Here is a 22750-nt window from a genome sequence, read left to right as displayed (position 1 = left end):
ACACAGTTTTATTACTTTCAATATGAGCTAAGACAAAAACTCATTACTAGCCAAGTTATTTCCATTTGTAAGTTTTGCTTTAGTGAATGCAATTATAACTGCAGTAGAAACAAAATACTAATCTGTTAAGGCTCTTAAACAGTTTGTTCTCTTTCATAAGTTGTATCCACAATACTGATCTGCTCAGCAAGGCCTTTCTTAACAGATAATTCAAAGGTGAAATTCAGTATAGACCAGACTGACTTGTCATCATTTACATTAAATCAAGTTTGATTTTCTTTCTAAATACCTGGGCTCCTTGTATCAGACACAGAAAGCAAGTCTAAAATACAGACTCTACAAAGAGCTCTTCTGTTTCTAAAAGTACTATTTGTTCATTATGTAGAATCTGGGTAGTGGCAGGAAGGCACAGAAAAGTCCCAAGTGTACTGTCCAGAGGGGAGGAGAGCTGCTCTCTGTGTACATTCTTTCTAGTCATTACTGAAATGTATATTCACAGATGTAATGATTAATCAAAATTAGGAATCATGCCAATCGTACCATTCAGATTTTGCTTTTTTGTCACTTACATTATGAACATTTTTTCCATGTTGTAAATATTCCTGGAAACATGACTTATGGACTAACTACTTTCTACTCTAGGAACTTCAGAGTGTTTTTTTATGATTAAAAATGGTTCTGCAACGAATAAATTCTATACATAAATTTTGTGGTCACTCACCTGTACATATTTGCCAAGAATCTTTATGATCTCCAGATTAAACTGCTTGACTGGGGCAGCAGAAAGGTCAATGTGACTCAAAAGACTATAGATGATCTGTAGTAATGATTGCTGCATGCTGGACAATCCTTTCTCTAACAGCTAAAATAATATTAAAAAGTATACTTTTATTAGGTTGAGGAAAATTCAGTATTTATGATGTTGAAAAACATAATAGATTTAATCCACGATTTTATGGTTAGATGATTAGAAATCCAGAGACTAATAAATAATAAAGATAAAAGATAATGTCTATTACTGTTACTTGTCTTTGGTTCAGAAAAGATCAGTAATAACTTCTCATTTATTTATTTATTTTTTATAACTTCTCATTTTAATCTTAGTTTTTTCTTTCATTTCCTTAACTAATTTGACCATCATTTACCATCAGTTAAGAAAAAAACCATCATCACCAAAGAATAACTATCCCCAAATCATTCATACCAGGCACACCTATTAGCTACATCATCTTGGACAAGCTTCTTAACCTCTGAGCCATGATTTTTTAAAAAATAATAAAGCAATCATGTGGCACCTGGGTAGCTCAGCTAGTTAAGCGTCTGCCTTCGGCTCAGGTCATGGTCCCAGGGTCCTGGGATCGAGCCCCACGTTGGGCTCCCTGCTCCGCGGGAAGCCTGCTTCTCCCTCTCCCACTCCCCGCTTGTGTTCCCTCTCTTGCTGTGTCTCTCTCTGTCAAATAAATAAAATCTTAAAAAAAAAAAAAGTAATCATACTATCTAAACTTCATATTTTTTGCAGGGCAACTGAAGTTAAATATATGTAGCTCTAAATATATGTAACTAGTCTCAGTACTGTTGTTAGCAATAATTTCAGAATTAATAATAATAATAAAACAAGGATAACTTACACTGAGGGTAACATTCGGGCAAAGCACTTTCTCCACAGACTGAAAAACAGTCACCATATGTGGTACAGACCCCATGACCCCAGGATGGGAGAACCAGTGCTACTTTAGTGGTGAGCTTGATGGCAGCACCAATGTGAAGCTGGTCTAAGGAGCTTGGCTTCAAAGCCAATTAAGGGACAGGCTTAAGAAGTTAGCCTTGGTTTTATATTGGCTCTTGTCCTAAAGGTTTAGGTATAAGATAAACCTAGAGACTTGCATTTATTCAGGTTAAGAAGCTGCTACACAGATCATTCCCACTGTCAGCTCTGTTTTGTTTTGTTTTTTAACTTTTTTTTTTTTTTTAAAGTACTCTCTACACCCAACGTGGGGCTCGAACTCACAACCCTGAGATCAGGAGTCTCATGCTCCACTGACTGAACCGGCCAGGCGCCCCCCCCCATCATCGTCTCTCCTAAATCTAAGGTTGATGGGAGCAAACCTATCAAGGCAACACCTTAAAAATGCACACCAGTCCTAAAGCATTTTATGAAAGTCAACATCTGTGACATAGCTAGGTTAAACAGTGTTATGGGCAATATTTAAAATGTTTATTGAGTTATGAATAATTTCTTTTAAGCTTATTCAGTGTTTTAGGTTTAACTTTTAGAGGTCAAGTTTTAAAAAGGAAGGTATCACTTTATAATAAGCTGACAAACATTTTTAGTGACTAGGACTTTTTGAGATTCTTTGTGGATATCACTCAATAATTTACTTTTTTAGGCATGAAGTTAATTCCTCAACAAATACTAACTTTCTATGTTGTTGTAGGGCTAGTGTTTTTATAATTCCATCTTTAGCCGCCCAAATCATGTTTTAGATCAGGAAGCAAATATATCATCAAAATAAGAACCTACCCAGCAGAAATGCCTTTGTATGCTGTATTATTCTAGAATGGATTTCAAAGTCAGGAACTAATTTTTTTAGAAGCAAAAAGTATAACCATTGTCTAGGATCAAGACTACTGAAAACTCATTTTTTATTTGAAATAAAGGTGAAATTTACATTTTGAGTTTTTTGTCACTTAAGGACTGAATGAGAAAATAAACACTGCAAGTGGAAAAAAAAAAAGCCTTTATACTTGAAAGTATACTTTATACTTTCTTTATACTTGAATTACCCATATTTTCCTTTAAAAAAGGATGTTATCTATATTCACTTTCAAAGACAACTTGAAGATTAGTATCAGTACTGCTTCTAGAACTAAGACCACTTGAAAATTTTGCCACAGAACAGTTAAAAAGTACTTTTTTTTCTTTTGGTAAACTTACCTCTGCAAGATAAGTCACAAGATTAAATGTAGTATCTGAGAAGGAGTCATGTAGATATCTACACACGACATTGATCCAGTTAGAACAGTCTCTGGAATACGTGTGTGTACTGTACAAGCTCATCATGTGTGCCAGATTGACAAGTGCTGGGCATTTTTCTTCGGCACACACCTAAAAAACAAAGAAAATAATTTCACTCAATAATTTAGAGGTAGATGTTGAAGCTTTAATGCATTTTCTTTAAATACAGTAGAAAAGTTGAGAGAAAAAAGCACAAGGCATTCGTAAGAGAATAACTTAATGGGTAACATGGAATGATTAATAGGTTGAGAACTGCCATGGGTGTTAAATAGGACTTTTGTCCTACCAGCTGCCTCTGGTAAAACCCATACATGGTTTTGTAAATGCTACATATCATTTGTAGCTGTTTTGTAAAGAATTTTGTTTTGTAAAATCCCTATGGTGCACAGTCACTAAACAGGCAGGCTCCGTGAGGTTCAGAGATGCTGAGCCAGAGCAGAAATGCTTTTGTCTCCAGCTCCCCTGGTTCTCTGAGTAGGGCAGTCAACTGCAGAGATGCTCACATGTGTGACACATTCAAAGAACTTCACTGGAGCTCTGATAAAACTCTGCGTTCTACCTCTCCAGAACATCCTGCATGACAACGTGCATGATAGCCTGCAGGACGGACCCCAAATCGCCACAAGCTCCTAAGGTCCTTGGCCAGTAAGTTAAGGTCACTTCAAAATGTACTGACTTCCTAGAGTTTGTTTGATCCAGTATTATGCAACCTGAATCAATAAATGTTTGGGAGGATCTTACTGACCACGTGCACCTTGTCTGTTCCCTGAGTTGCTGGTGAAGGTATTCTTTAGCCTGCTCTGGGGGACACCTGAACGGTGCAGAACTGGAAAGGGGCCACCCTAGTCTTTTATCTCTGCCTATCACAGAGCTAGCACTGAAATTTTGTCTGGTTTTCCTTTTCCTCACTTATTCTACCATCTTACTGATGTTTTGTCTGTATTTTCACAAACTGCCTAGAGCACTTAGTAAAGAAAGTACCGTTGACCCCTGAACAACGTCGGGGGGCGGGGTGGGGTGTTCAACTGTGCGGGTCCACTTATATGCAGAGTCTTTTCAATAAATACAGGATAGTACTGTACGCATATTTTCTCTTATGATTTTCGTAGTACATTTTCTTTGCTCTAGCTTACTTTACTGTAAGAATACAGTATATGATACATGTAGTATAAAAAATATGTATTAATTGACCTGTTTACGTTATCGGTAGGGCTTAGAGTCAACAGTAGGATATTAGTAATTACGTTCTGGGAGAAGAAAACGTCATATGTGATCTTCAACAGTGCAGGGGGTTGGTGACCCTAACCCCTGTGTTGTTCAAGGTCAACTGCAGAATATTACCTTTTAAAGTATATGTACTTTTCAACTTTCAGATGAATGTAACTGTTACTTTGATTCATCATGTGGACATTATCACTGGATAGGCCTGAAATAGGAAGGCATGCAAGGCTCTGCGGGCTATTAGCAGTATCTTGTAAGTTATTTTATAAAATTGTTAAAAGCAGCTAGTTTCATGCATTACCCTTTTACCCATAAAACAGACGGGGTAAGAAGAAAAAAAAATTTGTTGATGTTTCTTATTTTGTATTTCAAAATATAATAATTGAGCATACTATTTTTAAAAATCACAAAATTTTATATTTTCACAACTTGTTATTTTTTAGGAATCATTTTAATATTTTCAAGTAAGTTCTTTAAAATTTTAAAGTATTTTTTCCTGAAAAATAAATCATTCTTATAGAACTCTTATGTCCTCAAAAAATATTTTTTTAAAACATGATTTAAAAACAAACAAACAAACACCTGTTGTTTAAGAGGAAGAAAATTCCTAGGAATAGATGCTGTATAATTTTATAGTAAAGACAATGGCTTAGATTTAATTTTGGAATTTTTGAATGACCAGGTTAAAGTATGACCCCAAAAGAGTGTGCGAACATTTTCAGCATACTATTTTTGCTATAATGAATAGCTAAAAAGGACAGGATGTCTTAAGTGTTGCCTCACTTTGAAGTTCTGTGCTCTCCAAGGGCACAAACAGAACTGGGGATATTTGCATAATGAGGAAGCACATAATGGCAGAAAATTACTTTCAACAGTTTTAAGTGAGAGGATAATTAAGGAATCAATTTAATTCATATCCTGCAGGTTGCTGAAAGCAGAGGGAACCTTTTTGTCCTGCTCAACAGGAAGAAAACAGACTTAAAAACAATTTATGACTCATAGAAAGCTGTATTTGGTTTCTTAAAAACAAAAAGATATCTGGGAGTTTCCTGTGCTTTGCCTTGGTCCAGACAGCAGAGGCCTGACCCTCTGAGGGGCTTCCATATCCTTTGGATCAGGCCAGGCTGGGCTCCTGTCTTGGGCCATCATTCGGCAGGAGGTTCTCCAACGGTGTCCCCTGCCATTCTAAATGCTCCTACTTCCCTCATTAAAGGACTCGGGGCTTTTTATGTTTTGAAATCCCAAAGTAAGCCAATATACTTTTTTCCCCTTTATACGTTCTTTCTTACCTCTCATGAAAAAAACCCAAAAACTTGTTTACGACATTCTTCTAATGATAGGTCATTAGAATATTAAAGTGAACAATATTTTAATAAATTATATCACTTTTAGACCTCAGTAATGCAAATGCATGTTGCTGGGTTTTTTTAAGGCAATCGTTTTCAAAATTAAGATATGTTTCCACTAACTGTAACTCTTCTTTTTAAATACATGCTTTTCAAACGATTATGTTAGAAATCTCTCCGTATCTAATTTATTTAGCAGTGTAATCAGGGAGGGATTCAATTGCACACTTTATTAAATATTACCTTGTCATTTATTAAATAGTATCTCTCAAGATAACAAAATGGTTTCTATGTGTGTGGCTTCATGGGGGTTCAAGGGGCTGGGGTAGCTCAGAGATGAATCTGCACTTGCAGGCGCTGGGATCTGGGCCCTGGGGAAGCGGGTATTCTCTTTGGCTTTCTGCGTGCTTGCCCTTTCCATCTACTGTTGTGTTACTTGCTAAATGATCCGCAGCTTTTCAAAGGTTGCTCATATAAAAAAAAACTCTTCCAGAGAATTTCACTTGCTTATTCCCTTTTGTTGCAAATTTCTCTGATTTTTCTCCTCCTGTTTTAGCTAGGTTATCTTCTTTCTGCTGCTATTCACTCATCTCCCCTAGTTCAGCTAATTTCCTATTGTATGTACATGACTTGTGAATTTATAGAACTCCTTCTCATAACTGTTCATATTTTCAGTCTGTAAAGCCTTTTTTCCAAGACTCAACGAGTGACAGAAAAAAAAAGAAGAAGAAAGAAAATTAAGAGTTAAGTTTAAGCAGAATGCGAGGTATTTGGGTTCTTCATTGTTCTTGAGAGGAAATTATTAAAAAATCATACTCTTTTTTAAAATTATGATGAAGAGCTCTAACACTTTCAAACAAATGTTAACAGATGATTTAAAAATCGGTACATTCCTGTTTCAGAAACCTTCAGAAGGAAAGAAAATAAGGGAAAGAAAAGAAGGAAACCAGCAAAGAAAGATGAAGATAATGTTAAAAGGAAAAAGGCAAAAGTAAAGGGAGACAGAACTTGTGGAGTCACAGAATGTACTATGCCCTCTACTTAAGACTCGGGGCCTTTGCACATGCAATTTCTCCTGCCTGGAAACCTAACCTCACCCTGCTCCCTAGGTTCTCGTCCAGGGATCTTATTTTGGTCATTCCTATTCAGCCTTCAGTGTCGAGGCAGACTTTTGCTCTCTGTGCCCCTGGAGTCCTATGCTTTCATTGCACACTTATCAGACTCTAGGGCGACTGTCTACTTATTTGCTTGCACCCCTACTGTAAGGCCCACAGGGGCAAGTATTCTGTCTCCTTTGATTTTCACTGCATTTCTGGCACCCAACCCAGTGCTCAGCAATATGTGGTAGGAAACAAATGAATTGGAGACTGACAGAGAGGTAGAAGATAAAGTAGGGAAACAGAGCAGAAAAAGACTCAGACTCAGAGGAGCATTACGCTAAACAAATAATTTTATTCACTATGATTTGAGCAGTGGTAGCTTACATCATTACTGTAAAACTCCTTTATATGCATGAAAAGAATAAAAATTTAGATGTGAAATTTCACAGAGGAAGTGACAGTAAAAGATCTGAGATCCCCCCTTTAAGATAAACTCCAGAAAAATTTCCCTTTAGCATTATCTGTCAGCATAACATTTGCTTACCTTTGCTATTCGACTAGCTGTTTCTTTGCAAAACTGAGTTGGGCTGTCAAAATGCTGGATTAAGTGAGGCAATAAGCAAAGGATGTTAAGAGGAAAGCCTATCAAAAAAACAAAAAGCAAACAATAACCAATTTTATTGCACATTATTTAAAAACTAAAGGTATTTTTTTTAATGGTTCACAGAAACCATTTTCTTTTTATTTTTTGGAGCACCTGATCTTCTACATTCTTTTTTTTTTGTTGTTTTTACCAAGGAAATTAAGCTATCTCATATATTCAAACAAACAAGTCAACCCATGACTATTTGTGGAAAAGCAGAAATTAGTAGACTTCACAACAAATTAGTTTACATTTCACTACATTAAAAAGCAGAGAGTTGGTGCAATTCTATTAACATCACCTGACAACTGGGAAGGATCCACCAGCGTGTGTTTGGAAACAGCAATGAGTTTACTGAGGAGGTGCACGGTCATTTCTTGCGTAGAGACTGAGGTAAAACCCTTAAGGAAGAGCTGCTGAAGGCCTGGAAAGTTATTCCATTTCAATTTGCTTTGTACATTTTCAATCTTCTCTCGACTCTCCAATTTATCCAAAGGCAAATGGATAAGCAGTTTGTTGAGAAGCCTAAGAGCCAGGAGGTATTCATATTCATAATCTGATTCTAATAAAGATGCTGCTATCCAAAAAATGGTGGCCATCAAGTTGGTAGGCTCAGTAGTGGACTGCACATCATACATTCCCTTCTCTCTCAGAGAGGAAAGGCTTCTAGTCCTTGCTAAACTATTGCTATGGTTTATCCGTCCATCCATTATATCCAGTGTGTTACTCCGCCGCCGGTCACCTCTTCGGTCACCAATTAAACTTAATCTCAGAGAGTTACTTCTTGCATTACTGTTATATCCCAAGTAACTGCTACTACTAATGGGACTTGTGCTTAGATTGAGTTGTCCAGTGCTTTTCCTGTTAGCTGCATACTTGTTTCCCATTATAGGATCATGGTATGAGGTTCTTTACAAAAAAAAAAAAAAAAAAGAAAAGATAAATGCATGTACAATCACTTCTTTTGCTACATTAATGTTACTCTTGAAAACACTGAAAAAACACTGTTACCAGGAAAAATTACGTTTGAGTCTATCTGACTTTGCTTACTTAAATTTCAGTTCTTTCCTCCATATTAAAGCAAAACATACAATGGTGTCTTTCCTACTGTGGCCAACCGTTTCCTGTGAACTGGAGGATGTTTGACTTGAAGTGAAAATTCTGCCAGTTATCACTGACAACTTTCAGCTCTAGGATTTAGTAAACGTTATGTCCAAAGCAGAACTCATCTGTCTTCTCCCCAGACTTGATGGTCCCCATGTCCTTATTTTTGTCAATGCACACTCTTTCCCCCCCCCAAAAAATCAAGCTCAAAAATTTATTTTCGATTTCTCCTTCTCCCTCACATCCGATTATCACCGATTTAAAAATAATGACAGAATGCTGCCTAGAGGTGCCAGCAGTATGCAAAAGCACTAGCAACACTGGAGTCTGTTGGGAGAGACGGAGATGGGAAAATTCATAGTTTGTTAATTACTGTTATTAAACTCTGAAGAAAACCCCCGAGAGAACCCCCAAAATGGAGTAATTCGCACCACCCTCAGGGAGTTAGAAATGCTTAGCTAGGTGGTGACATCTGAGATGGGTCTTGAAGCACAAGCCAATTCGGGATTTGCAAGGAAGAGAAAGTGGGAGAGGAACAGTTTGCAGCAGATGTGAGTGGGGAGGGGGCCGGCCGGCTGTGGGGCAATGGGATAGTGGGCGTGGCAGGAATGGCGCTGGTCCGTGGTGCTGACGCCCCATTGCGCAGCAGAAAGACCTCTGACCAGGACCTCAGAAGAACAACACACCACTAACAGCTCTGTAAGACTTTTCACACGGTCTCCCTGTCCTCCTGTGCCCAATGGTGATCCATCTGAGTTGTTTGGTATTATTCTCACTACCAATATGAGAATAATATAATGTCATAGTTATGCATATTTAGCTACTGGAGTTCTATCTACAAGTCTACATTTTGTCTGGCTTAAATTCTTACTGAGAAAGGGCAGAAAGAAGATCATAATGCTTCATGGTTTCAGCCAAAGTATCAATTGCAGATTCCAATGTGAGAAGAAGCTCAATCACAAATCCCTGGGGGGGGGGGGAAAAGGGCAGATTTTCATTAATTATGCTCTGGAAAAAAAAGAAATTGCAACGGACCTCCCGATGAGATTTAAAATTAGAACAAACTCAACATTAATATTACAAAATGATTAAACTCTTGAGCAACATGATCTTGCTGATTGATGAAAAACTCATCAAACTAATGGTTATAATGGCACAATTCACCCAAAATTGCTCAGGCCAAAAATCGGAGTCATTTTGGTTTCTTTCTCTCACATCTAAATTAAACCCATCAGCAAGTCTTGAAAATATTACTTTTAAAATATATCTGAAATCTGATACCCTCTCTATACCTCCACAGCTTCCCTTAGTCTAAACTACCCCCATTTCAGTGTGGACTTTTACAATAAGCCCCTTAAGCTGACTCCTACTACCCTCCTAAGGGCTCTACCTAGCCTCTGGAGTTTTCTAAATAGCAAATTATATCCATTACTTTTCCTCTCAAAGCCTAGAAGTATTGTTTGCCATCAACTCAAAGTAAAAGCCCACCTCGCACCAGGGTCTACTAGACCTCACATAATCTGGACCTGCCCACGTCAACCTCCTGACGTTAGACACCCCCATCCAATACACTAGCCATACTGGTTTGCTTCATGTTCCTCAAAGAAAGGCCTATTACTTCTGCCTCAGGGCCTTTGCACTTGTTGGTCCTATTTATCTGTCTGGCATGTTCTTCTGGATTATCACAGGCCTCAATTCATTGACGTATGTGTTTAAAACTCATCTTCTCAGGGGCGCCTGGGTGGCTCAGTCGTTAAGCGTCTGCCTTCGGCTCAGGTCATGATCCCGGGGTCCTGGGATTGAGCCCCGCATCGGGCTCCCTGCTCCGCGGGAAGCCTGTTTCTCCCTCTCCCTCTCCCCCTGCTTGTGATCCTGCTCTCACTGTGTCTCTCTCTGTCAAATAAATAAATAAAATCTTTAAAAAAAAAAAAAAACCCAAAAAAACCCCTCATCTTCTCAGATGATCATACATAAAAACAACTCCCTCTCCCCTGCCACTCTTTAACCTATTACTCTACCTTGTTATTTTCACACCATTAAACACTAAATAAAATCATGTTACATATTATTGGTGGATTAGAGGCTTATTTCTCCAATAGAATGTGAGCTCCAGAATGCCAGGAACTTTCTCTTGTTCACTATTATATTCAGTGTCTAGAACAGTGTTAATAAAATCACTAGTCTGTATAGACGTAAGTTCTCAATTGCATTATTTCACTTAATTTATCTTAAAAATTCAGCACTCTTCATTTAAATTTAACTTCCTATCTCTTTTACCTTGTGGTCATCCCAAAATAACATCCAAGTGTGCGTGCGTGCATGCGTGTGTGTATAAATGTAAAGCTTTCTCAGATAGGCACTAAGTATTTGATTCAGTTAGTATGTTATCAAATATTATTTACAAAACTGTTTCATAATTACCTGCTTGTTAGCATCTGACAGGAATTCTGTGTAACCATTAGACCTGCTGTGCTCTGTACTTGGCAAATGAGTCCTTGACAATAAGTAACTGCTCAATGGCTACTGAAAGAATTTAATGCAATACCTGTGCATCTTCCCCTGGGTCCCCTACAGTTTCTACAAGTCTGGAGAGAACATCAGAAAGTGTAGTTGCAGAAAGAGGCTGCTTTAGGGCCCTGAAAATCTGGAAGGATCTCCCAGCATAGTGTCGAGAAGAACAAGAAAGTGCTGTTTGCAGAGCAACTTCACTAAGATGATGTTCCAAATGCATTCCTTCTGCGAAGACAAAGGATGGATACAAGTGAGGGTGTCTCGTTGCTTGGAATGCAGGGTTATCGTCAGAGGTTAACCATTTTAAACCCAGTGCCCAGCACACTGCCTGTCAAACTGGGCAGACACTCAGATTTTAGAGTCAATGCTTTTTCTTTTCATTAAACTCCATGTGCATTTTAGAGGACTCTTCAGTCTAATCTCCAGGGAAGTATTCTTTGAGAACAGGGTTTCTCAACCTCAGCGCTGTTGCCATTTTGGCCAGACAAGTCTTGGTTGTGAAGGCTGTCCTATGCAGCATGCTTGCTTAGCAGCAGCTTGGCCTCTGCCCAACTGGATACCAAGAGTAACCAGTTGTCCCCTGCCCCCCAGTAGTGACAAAAATGTCTCCGGACATTGCCACATGTCCTGAGGGACAAAATCACCCCTGGTTGGGAACCAGTGCTTTAAACAGATACATTTTTACTATAATTTTCAGTATGTGTTAATTTTAGATCATAGAAACCTATTACAGTATAAAACAGAATTTAAGTTTGTCATCTCCACCTGTGTCCCTTTAATGTTCTTATTTCCTAATACATAACCACACTGTAACTTTATGCCATCATATATGAAATGAAGAATCCCAGAACGTCACAAGTGACTTTCGTATTTTTTAAGGAGTAACTGAATTTTTCTTGAACCAAAACAAATCTGTTATCACAAATGAGTTAAAAAAGAAAACCTGTCTAGGGGTATCTGGGTGGCTCAGTCGGTCAAGCGTCTGCCTTCTGCTCAGGTCATGATCCCAGAATCCTGGGATCCAGCCTCGATCCAGCCGCACCCCTGCCTCTGCCCCTCCCCCTGTTCGTGCTCTCTCTCTAATAGATAAAATCTTAAGGAAAAAAAAAAAAAGAAAAAACGGTCTAAAACTTTTTAATGTAGACGTGTCAACTGTCAACTCTTTGCTAAGCAATATCAGGAATTTTCACATCACATTAAAATATCTCCTTGAAAGTAAGTATTATCTGAAATATTTAATAAAAGATACCTGAGCTTGACTGCTTAAAAACAGAAACCACATGTTTCAAAAATGTAGTTAACTGCTCAGCACTCTTTATGCTAGGATTCTTGGCAGAAACATCCTCATGGTTCCAAAGGGGCCCTCTTTTTCTGAAAAGAGAACAGACATAATCCCTTGGTTTTAAACTGACATTAACAGTTTCACTCAGTCACCTAAAATGTGTCTTTGCCACTAGAAAGGACAGTAGCGGAATAAATAAATAGCATGCACACGGTCTACTACTATTTATGTACTCGAATGTGTAATGGTCTATGTTAAGTAGAGGAAGATCCGGGTTCCATGTAATTTCAGCCTTCCATCATTACAGTTAAATTCTCTCAGAGATGGTAGATAAAAGGATGACAGATTCTGCCAAGTGAGAAGAATAGTGATTTCTGCTTCTGTGTTATAGGTCACAGCATAATTTGGAGAGGCTAGACTGTATTTAGATTGTAATGCAAAGAAAATAATTTACTAGCTAAAAATACAGGAATGTTTAAGACAGAATGGTTTCCTCTTCGCACCAGCGTCTACTAGACCTCACATAATCTGGACCTGCCCACGTCAACCTCCCTGACATTAGACACCCCCATCCAATACACTAGCCATACTGGTTTGCTTCATGTTCCTCAAAGAAAGGCCTATTACTTCTGCCTCAGGGCCTTTGCACTTATTAGTCCTATTTCTCTGACATGTTGTTCTGGATTATCACAGGCCTTTAAAATATCTTTGCATTCTCAAGGCTGCCAGCTTGGTTAGTAAGGGTTAAATTCCTTATTACCTCAGGCCCCAAGTGCCCTGAAAATCTTTTATGTGCTCACACAGCCACCAGTCTGCAACACCTTTAATTCATCCTGTTCATTGCCACAAGACTGATTGTTCTCGAAATATTTAATCGTGTCTCCCACCCTTCCCATCCAGCTCAAGGAATTTCAGTAATTTCTGTTTTCTGGAAAGATGAAAGATCTGTAGCCTGTGGCCTAGGCTTCATGGCCCTCCAGTCTGAATTCTCCCTTGCCTACAAAGTTTTCTCGTCTAGAAACATTTCCCCCAGCATTACAGTCAGACTGGATTACTCACCATTTCCAAACACATTTTATTTCTCACGCCCCTGATGATTCTGCTCTTGCTGCGGAACACCAACCCCCCTGTCCCCATCTATGTTTCTTCCTTACTTATGGTGCCTTGCAAAGAGTAGGCCATAAATAAAAATTTGATGACTGACTGATAATGGAGCTAACGAAAGTGGAATATGTATTCAGATAATACTGTATTCTCTTTGGCCACTTGGTATCCAGACACGATTAAGGCCCTCCTCAGGGATAACTGTGTGAGCACAAAAGAAGAAAGTCTTTGGAGGCATCAAATTTTCTAACTATCACACAATGCACACCTGTGCATTCCAAATCAATGGCACGCCAGCAACGAAAAACAGGGTTCACCGTAGCCGACAAATGAAAGAACGACTTAACGCAGCTATGAGGCTGGAATGGTGAGAGCTGTAACGTTACCTTGAGGTAATGAATTCCATGAGGGTTTTGACTTTTCCATCCTGCTCTACTGAGATGTCGACCTCATTGAGGATAGTGGTGTGCAGATGGGAAATGGCAGCGCTGTTATTTCCTAAGCTGATACTAGAAGAGGTAGAACTTGAGCTAAGCCCTGAGTCAGTCATGGGGGAGGGCTGGTAATCAGGTATAAAATCACCAACGCCCGCTGAAAGAGAAAGATGGCCGTGAAAACCAGACAGGAAAGGATCGCACACGCTATTTACACTTAAACTCTCCTTCCTTACACGTTCTACGGGACACATGCAGGAATCTTAGCGCCAGCTGATGCAAATCAGCGCTCCTTCCGTGGGAGCCTCGTCAGCACCAAATTCCAGCAAGCGAGTTTGGGGGCCAACACTGTTTTCCACAGCCTACTATTAAAACTTAACTATCTGGATTTCCTGTGAGGTCTTCTGCTGCCATCTGCTGAGGAAAGTTGAAAGTGGCACTTTCCTAATATTTTGGCACATTGACTCAACATGTGTTGAGTCCAGGGTTTCCACAGTGTGAACTGATCTTTCTTATAGAAAGGATTCTATACTTTCTGCTTCATTTTACTTGAAGAAAGGTAATTTTCAAGTCTTTGTAATATTTATGTCAATTATTAAATTCTTTTACAGGTTGTTACCAATGCCGATCTTCACAAAATGGCAAAAGGAGTCTTAAAAACAAACAACAAACTATGGAATTTTAAATAAAGATGCTTTAACATAAAAGAGGCATAAACTTTATTCTGTTAATCTTTTAATCACATTTAAAAGCTGAAATATTTCCTAATAATTGTTTTCTTACTAACTACATGGGTTTAAGTAAATAACGGGTTTTAACTAAGTAACTTTCACCCTGTATCTGACATTATATGACTTGTAAAAAATGTAATTTTATTTCATTTTTTAAAAACAATTATTTTCGGGGCGCCTGGGTGGCTCAGTTGGTTAAGCGACTGCCTTCGGCTCAGGTCATGATCCTGGAGTCCCGGGATCGAGTCCCGCATCAGGCACCCAGCTCAGCAGGGAGTCTGCTTCTCCCTCTGACCCTCCTCCCTCTCATGCTCTCTGTCTCTCGTTCTCTCTCTCTCAAATAAATAAATAAAATCTTTAAAAAAAAAAAAACAATTATTTTCTAGATCATCTATTAGTAACTTGATACAGACAAATGATTTAATAAGTAAGTTAGGGCTATTAGGAAAGAAGAAAATATAACTTGCAAAGTAAAAAAATTCACACCAACAGCGAAATAACTTTTATATTAGAGTCAATAATTTGGACCTCATTACTTCAAAATGTATGATTTGGAACTCACTAGACTTAAAAATGCGTAACATTTTAAATATAGTAAATATAGGGGCACCTGGCTGGCTCAGTCAGTTAAGTGTCGGACTCTTGGTTTCTTTCAGCTTAAGTCATGATACCTCAGGCTCGTGAGATCGAGCCCTGCATTGGGCTCCACACTCAGCAGGGAGTCACCTTTCCCTCTGCCTCTACCTCTGGCCCCGCTCACATGTGTGCTCTCTCTCTCTCAAATCTTTTAAAAAATACATACATACATACAGTAAATATAATCAAGTGAATAAAAAACTTTAAATGTCTTCCTTTGTCCATTTTTCAGCTCTTGAGAGCACGAGGAATCTAACACAAGTTCAACATCTTTTCCATTAACTGTGCTCAATCAGCTAATAAGCACTCTTTCACTGATCTTCAACTTACGTGTTGAGAACTTAACATTTTTAAGACAAAGACCCTTTTTAAAGGCAATACAGACTCAAATACTCCAAGCTTAATTCTTTTACTAGTTAATAAATAATGTATATGGTACTTAAACTAATAAAACTACATTAAAAAAAAAAGTATTTCAACTTTTATTTTATTTAGTTGACTTTCTCCATTGCAGATTTCAACTTGATGAAGCACGATTCCACTGTCAATCAAATTGGACATTTGGAGCAAATACCTGTGAAAGTGTAATCTAAGTGTGCAATCTGTTTGACTGTAAGCACCCTGGGCTCATTGAACTCCTTGTTCCTGAGAAGGACAGAAGCAACAGTGCGGATGTTACTGTTGGATCCCATTACTATTAATAAGTGCAGAAGCAGGCGTTTACAATGCTCATACACCTCAGGGTGGCAGTGGTCAAACCCTAGAAAGGACAGTAGAAAATCATCATCAATAAAGAGAAATAATGAGTACTCTTGCTTCCAAAAACATATTTTAAAGAAAAGCAGACATTACAGAAAATATTTTGTAGAAGATGATGTACGACACGAAAATATTTATTGGCCTGGAATTCTTATACCCTTTTACAGTAATGGCCTGTTGTCTTAGAGCAGCAGGGAGAATCAAGACAAGTTTTCAATGTGTTTTCTGTCTAAAATTTAGCCATCTATTAGAAATTATTACTCTGAGGGTGCCTGGGTGGCTCAGTTGGTTGAATGTCCGACTCTTAATTTTGGCTCAGCTCATGGTCTCAGGGTTGTCAGACTGAGTCCCCATATCAGGCTCTGCGCCGGGCATGGAGCCTACTTGGGATTCTCTCTCCCTCTCCCTCTGCCCCTCTCAACCCTGCTTCTCTCCCTCTCTCAAAAAGAAAAAAAAAAAAAAAAACATTACTCTGTTGCATAACACTTTATGTAAATAAATTTCATAAAGGCAAGCATTTTTTGTGTGTAGCGCATAATGCAAAGTCAGTAGATGTTTGACTACCGAAGAAATGAAGTAATACATATATAATGAGTGTGCATATCAGGAAAACTTCAGAGAAGATGGCTACCTTGATTTGCTTCAGGAAGTCAATTCTATGAGCGTGAAAAGTACCGCTGATGTAATGGATCCCATGTGTCTGTTACCGAGGGCCCAGTGGAGTTTCAGCTGTAATAATCAGACTGTCCAAAATCTCAAACTTTTGGGAAACACTTAGAACCCATTTTAATTTTCCATTTACACTGAAAGTTTCCAGTTCCAGAGGTAAATTAACTTTACTCTTGCTATAGCTCCCGAATTTCTCCTGCTAGAGGGTTAAGTGTGTTTGTGAGCAGTGGAGGGGGCTGCAGGACAGGAATGGGAATGTGGACAGAGGACCTATTTGTGGTTAAGAGAGAGGTGAGGACTAACTCCCTACTGGACCACGAGGATCACTGTAAAAAGTGTCATGGAAATGATATACAAAAAAACGACAGCAGAAACACTGAAAAACTAGACTGTCTTGAAATTATCACCGAAATATAATGGGACATTTAGAACCAATATTTATTACCTATAAAAATTGCATGAAGAAGAAGATGGAGGTAGCTTCCCCATTCCACCTTCACACTGTGATCAATGATCAGATCAGTCAAAAGGATCACGGCTATGTTACACCTGTGACAAATGAGAATGCTATTAATGTCCTATCAGAGTAAGCCTGGAGAAAATCTTATGCCAGTTACTTGAAGACTTGAACATTGTATTTTATGGAAAAATACAACTTCTCAAGAAAAAAAGAAGAAAAGAAATACAGCTGAAGAAACCATTAAGTGATAGTTTTAGAAAAAACATTACCTGCTAAGGGCTCCCCCAAGTCAAGGGCCATAATTTCTTCATCTTCGACCCTGACACCTAGCACGCACACTGCTTGCCCCATAGTAGGTGTTCAGTATGTGTTTGATATATTAATAAATTTTGAAAGAATGTGGTAACTATTCTATTGTGACTTCGATAAGTAGAATTCAGTTTAACACAATTCAAAATAAAAGTGCCTCGTGCCATAAAATATTTTTCAGATGTAGTAACTGGGTCCCAGAAAGGTCAAGTAACTATGCCAGACACCCAGAAAAGCAGCAGCAGAAGTAGATTTAATAATATTAATTGTAAACAGAATTCTGAGTTTGTAGATTTCTTGAACTCTAAACACATGGATCTCATTTGTTGCAGTATCAAACGAAAGAAATGGCTTTTTATTCCATGTTGTCAGATAGCATAAAGAAAGCTGAAGGTGTTAAGCAGCAATTTGGCTCATATGAAATAGGAATGATGCTGTAGTCCACCTGTGAAGAGGTAATCCAGGTGATGACGTTTCAGGCAAGTAATCCACCAGTGGTGACCAGCAGCCTCCAGCTGGTGGGAAGGGTAGTGGCTCTCCTTGATTATGCTCCATCACTTTCAGTCGCCAATTAGAATAAAGTGGCATTGAATCACCTATCAAAATAAAATGATCTCATTTTCTACACCATCTATTTTCTGCCAACATAAGCAAACTCTAGTAAGACACCAACTATTTATAGCATTGGAAAGTGATAAAAAATAACTTCCCACTCTTTTGACATAGGTCTGCTAGGAAGACCTGGGTACAAATATTATCAAGTCAAGCAAATCAGAGAAAGAGCTATCAATTCAGGTTCCATCGTTTATATCAAAGCAAAACTACATTCGCACTCCGTTAGATTCCGGAATTGATGTCCAAGCCATGAAACCACACATCATAGGTGAAGCTGCCTTGTAACAAGGGCCTTCTGGTAAGTTACTCAATTCTAAATTTCCTGAGATAGGGCCAATATAAACCCATCTTAAAAGGAAATCTGCTCTACCACAGTGGGGCTGCAGGGTGCAGTAAAAAATGACATCAGGAAATGTGAATTCTGTGTGACATGGGTAAGTCACTTAACCTCTCTGGACCTCAGTTCCATCATGTGCAAAGTGAGGAGATTGGACCAGATTATCTTCAGGGTCCCTTCCCAGTCTGAAGGCTGGTGCTATTCCACTCTACCCCAGTGTTAGAGTGAGACTCAGATAGACATTCACTTTGCAATTGCAAGGGAGAACTTTTCAGTAAAATGTGAATCCATAGAAAAAGAGCAAACCTGTTAAAAAAAAAAAGCAGGCTGTAGCCAGTGTCTACGATGCTTCTTGAGAACCAATTCTTATGTTCCTTTTGATTTATCTATAAGGGAACCTGTGCTTTGAAAACAAATTTCCCGCATTCATGCTGCTTCTTAAAATCAGGACATTTCAGATTACGTTGGACCACCACCAGTGGCAGTTAAATACTCTTCTTAAAACCAATTTATCAGAAAAATATATTCACTGACATCAATATAATAATTAATAATACGCCTCGCCATTGTAGTTATAAAAAACATGTGGAATTTATTACTTTTTTCTTCTTCATAAGATCCTCCAGAGCTGCTACTGTATCGAGATTCTAGTCTGTGATGTTGACGATTTAAGTGACTGCTTAGTCCACTGTAGATGTCTAGGTGCACATAGCTATGGGAATGATCGTGGCAGTTAGTCACAGTTCATGGTAAAATGGTATTTGTACTTTCGGTTTCACTTTCTACGTTTAAAAAAGAACACAGTACATAAAATATTAACAAAAGCTTCCTATGATAGATCTTAATTTCCACCTTACAGTTCAAAAGCTTAAGCTTTTAAGTCAATTATTTCTACCTGAAGACTTTTCCTATATTGTGGTAATAATGCTCTGGTGAAACCTAGCTTATAAAAAACAGGCAGAGTAAATAGCCATTTAGAAAAGTCTAAAAATGTAAACGACACAAAAAGAGCCTGGACATACTCAATCTATTCATCCATTAGAGCACATAAAAGAATCTAGCATGTCAGCATTCTGATGATAAAACAGTTAATGTGGAAAATTTCCAAAACGGAAATATATTTCTTCACTAGAATTCTGAAATACACATTCAATGAAATATATGCTGCAATGCAGAAATGATCATTTATTCTGATGATAATGGTATCTGTCAAACTGAAAAGCTAATGAAGAACAGAGAGGTACTTACCTCTCTTCAATATTCTCTTTAATGGGCTTATTATCAGGATTGCCATCTATGGGAGCTACCATTGTATTGCTACTGGAAGTAGTTCCTGCAATCAGAAATATAATAGTATCTGTGAACTTAAAGCCTGGGATAACTCAGTAAGAACAAAAAATTTCAAAATTACAGATGTTAAAACTCCACTACAATGAGAGCAAGGTGATTTTTAAAAAGGAATGTACTCATAATGACCAAGAGAGAAAGGAAACAACAGCAACTAAATTCTAGATGCTGGAAAACAAATGGACAAGAAGTAATTCAGCTTTGAAAAGGCTGAATCTTAAAGCTGGTAGTGGGGGAAACCAAGAAGCTTCTATATCTATATTGCTGAACCTCCAAAAGACTCAGGAATTAGCAGCACTGAGTACCTCTGGGAGTAGGGGTTGAAAGTGTTGCTAAAATGGCAGGCTTGGTTGAAAATCTACTTCAGAGGTAGTTGGTCCCCACAATCTATGCCCCTCCCTCTTGTAACTGGGTAGCTGTCTCTCTCCACTTCCAGAAATCTTTTCTTTTTTCAAGTTTACTCATTTAAGTAATTTCTACACCCAACATGGGCCTCAAACTCATGACCCTGAGATCAAGAGTTGTATATTCTTCCAACTGAGCCAGCCAGGCACCCCCCAGGAATCTTTTCGGATAAGAGTAAATCAAAGATTTCTGGACTAGGGCACATTATATACAGCTGAAGGAGGAAGAACTTTATTGAGAATAGGGGGATTGAGTGAAAATACACACACTAAAATTTGAGATTATATCCCCTTGAAAGCTGCTCACCCCATGGGGCTACCAGAAGGCTTGAAGACTATGTTGTGGTATGTGTGTGTCCATCTGTGGATTCTATGTATTTGTACATACACACAGCCCTACAACCTCTACTTTGGGTAGATGACTAGTAGAGTTTTGTCTGGGGAATCTAATTAGTCCAAGAGACCTATAGACACTTTCATCAATGAAATCATCGTACAACACATGACAAAGTCAACAAGCTCCATATATAGCTATAAAACATCTGATCAATTTTTCAATATTCCACTCTTTATCAAAAAACAGATCTAGAATTGGTAGGCTTTTGAGGAAAGCTTTTACTAAGACAAATCAAAACAGAGCAATATAGAGAAAATAGGCTCTTCTGCCGGGAGAAGAAAGTCAGATATAAAAGACAGTCCAACCATGAAACATGAATAAGGCGCTCTTAAAGAAAAAAATTAATTAAAAAACAAACTCTTTGGAATTAACACTCTGGCAAATAAGAAAAACTCAATGGAAGTGGTATTAGAAATCCCTGAGAAAGTAGAACAAAAGGAACTAAAAGATGAAAATAGATGACAAAAAATAAATTATAAAAGATTCCTAATTATACAGATGTTATTAACATGTCAGAAACATTCAATTTAAACTGAGTGAAAAAGAATTTTCATGGAAATGTAATCTGAAATAGTCCCGATATTATGCTGATTTTCAAAGGAAGTTATTCCCTCAGGGACATAGTTTCTACAACTCAAAATATTACAATAATTATATCTGTATATACATATAACACTCACATGACTGGATGTTATGTATCATATATGCCCAAATAATTATAATATGAAATTACAGAGTAAGTCAGTAAGTAAGCCTTTTCTATATTTAACACACTAAGTTTATTTGTTACAAAATACTTGTTGTAGGGCGCCTGGGTGGCTCAGTCGGTTGAGCGACTGCCTTCGGTTCAGGTCATGATCCCAGGGTCCTGGGATCGAGTCCCACATCGGGCTCCCTGCTCTGCGGGGAGCCTGCTTCTCCCTCTCCCACTCCCCCTGCTTGTGTTCCCTCTCTCGCTGTGTCTCTCTCTGTCAAATAAATAAATAGGGGCGCTTGGGTGGCTCAGTTGGTTAAGCGACTGCCTTCGGCTCAGGTCATGATCCTGGAGTCCCGGGATCGAGTCCCGCATCGGGCTCCCTGCTCGGCAGGGAGTCTGCTTCTCCCTCTGACCCTCCTCCCTCTCATGCTCTCTGTATCTCATTCTCTCTGTCTCAAATAAATAAATAAAATCTTTAAAAAAAAATAAATAAATAAAAATAAATAAATAAATAAATAAATAAAATCTTAAAAAAAAAAAAAAATACTTGTTGTATAAGATATATAAATCTATATTCCGGTTCCAAACACATATGTGTAAGTATGTTTCCCTCTGTAATACTAAGAACCCTTCCACTGTCAAACCTCTTTACTCCTATGGGGATTTACGAAGTCTTGTCAAGTTAATTCCCACACATGACTCATGTTTGCTTGTGTTTCTTGATGCTGTTTAAAGTACATGCTCGCTATGATGAATAGTTATGTAAAGCTTCTCTTTCGAGACAAAGTTATCAGTTTTAAGTGACTTCTTACCTGAGGTGACCGAAGGGATTTTGCAGCTGGAAGTGATGCGGTAATACGGGGGGTTGTCCATGTGCGTGACGCCTGAGCTGACGGGATCGGTCAGCTGCAGCTCACTCACCAGCTCTTCCAGCAACTGCATTGTTTTGTCTCTACCTAAATAGACAATAACTTTCTTCACCTGTCACAAGAGAAAATCGTTCAGAAAAGAAAAAAGCACAATTTTTATTTCATAAACTTGAAGCGGATTTTCTCAGATAAGATTAACTTGAAATGGTAGATGAATTAAGCACAACTCAAATTTAAACACTGATCCACAATAAGACATTAATTGGCTTTATTAATAGGGTCTTCTGTCTGGCCCTCAGCATTGTATTTGGTTGGGATGACTTGACTGTTTAATGGTTTCTGCATTATCTACCTCTTTACTTTTTTTTTTTTTTTTTTTTTTTTTTTTAGAAAAGCAAAAGATAATTGCTTTCCTATAAATCAGCGTCTTTTTAATGGAGAGATTTCAATTAATAATATCATCCCAAATTTCCTCAGACTTCAAACACAGGATTTTTTATTCTGCTTCCCCTATTAATTCTCTATTTAACCCAGCAGGTACAGAGTAGTGATTAAAAGCAAGGAATCAGAACTAAACTGGAACCCAAACCACACAGCCTGGATTGGAGTGTAGACACTTGGTAGCTATGCGACTGGACAGTTACTCTCGGTTTTCTCTTCTGCAAAATGGGGACAATAGCACGTATTTCATACAGTTGTTAAGGTTAAATAAGATTTAATAAAGCACTTCAAGCTTGCCTAGCACGTAGTAGGAGTAAA

The 22750-nt window shown here is 38.2% G+C and overlaps 1 protein-coding gene across 1 annotated transcript in view; it reads right to left on the bottom strand.

Moving 5' to 3' along the window:
* The window catches only part of FRYL (FRY like transcription coactivator), a 144645-nt gene that overhangs the window by 39581 nt on the left and 82314 nt on the right, over positions 1-22750 (bottom strand). Inside the window, exons 33-46 of the mRNA XM_044912992.1 lie at positions 21935-22103; positions 19526-19610; positions 18877-18989; positions 17771-17921; positions 17002-17105; positions 15703-15888; positions 13714-13918; positions 12191-12312; positions 10976-11166; positions 9302-9396; positions 7628-8235; positions 7228-7325; positions 2936-3106; positions 722-862 (exon numbers count right to left, since the gene is read on the bottom strand). Coding sequence (XP_044768927.1) covers positions 722-862; positions 2936-3106; positions 7228-7325; positions 7628-8235; positions 9302-9396; positions 10976-11166; positions 12191-12312; positions 13714-13918; positions 15703-15888; positions 17002-17105; positions 17771-17921; positions 18877-18989; positions 19526-19610; positions 21935-22103 — 2439 coding nt within the window. The remainder of the gene's footprint in view (positions 1-721; positions 863-2935; positions 3107-7227; positions 7326-7627; positions 8236-9301; positions 9397-10975; positions 11167-12190; positions 12313-13713; positions 13919-15702; positions 15889-17001; positions 17106-17770; positions 17922-18876; positions 18990-19525; positions 19611-21934; positions 22104-22750) is intronic.

This window comes from Neomonachus schauinslandi, chromosome 2 (genome assembly GCF_002201575.2).
Source record: "Neomonachus schauinslandi chromosome 2, ASM220157v2, whole genome shotgun sequence".
NCBI lineage: Eukaryota > Metazoa > Chordata > Mammalia > Carnivora > Phocidae > Neomonachus > Neomonachus schauinslandi.
This window is presented reverse-complemented; position numbering and strand designations above follow the sequence as displayed.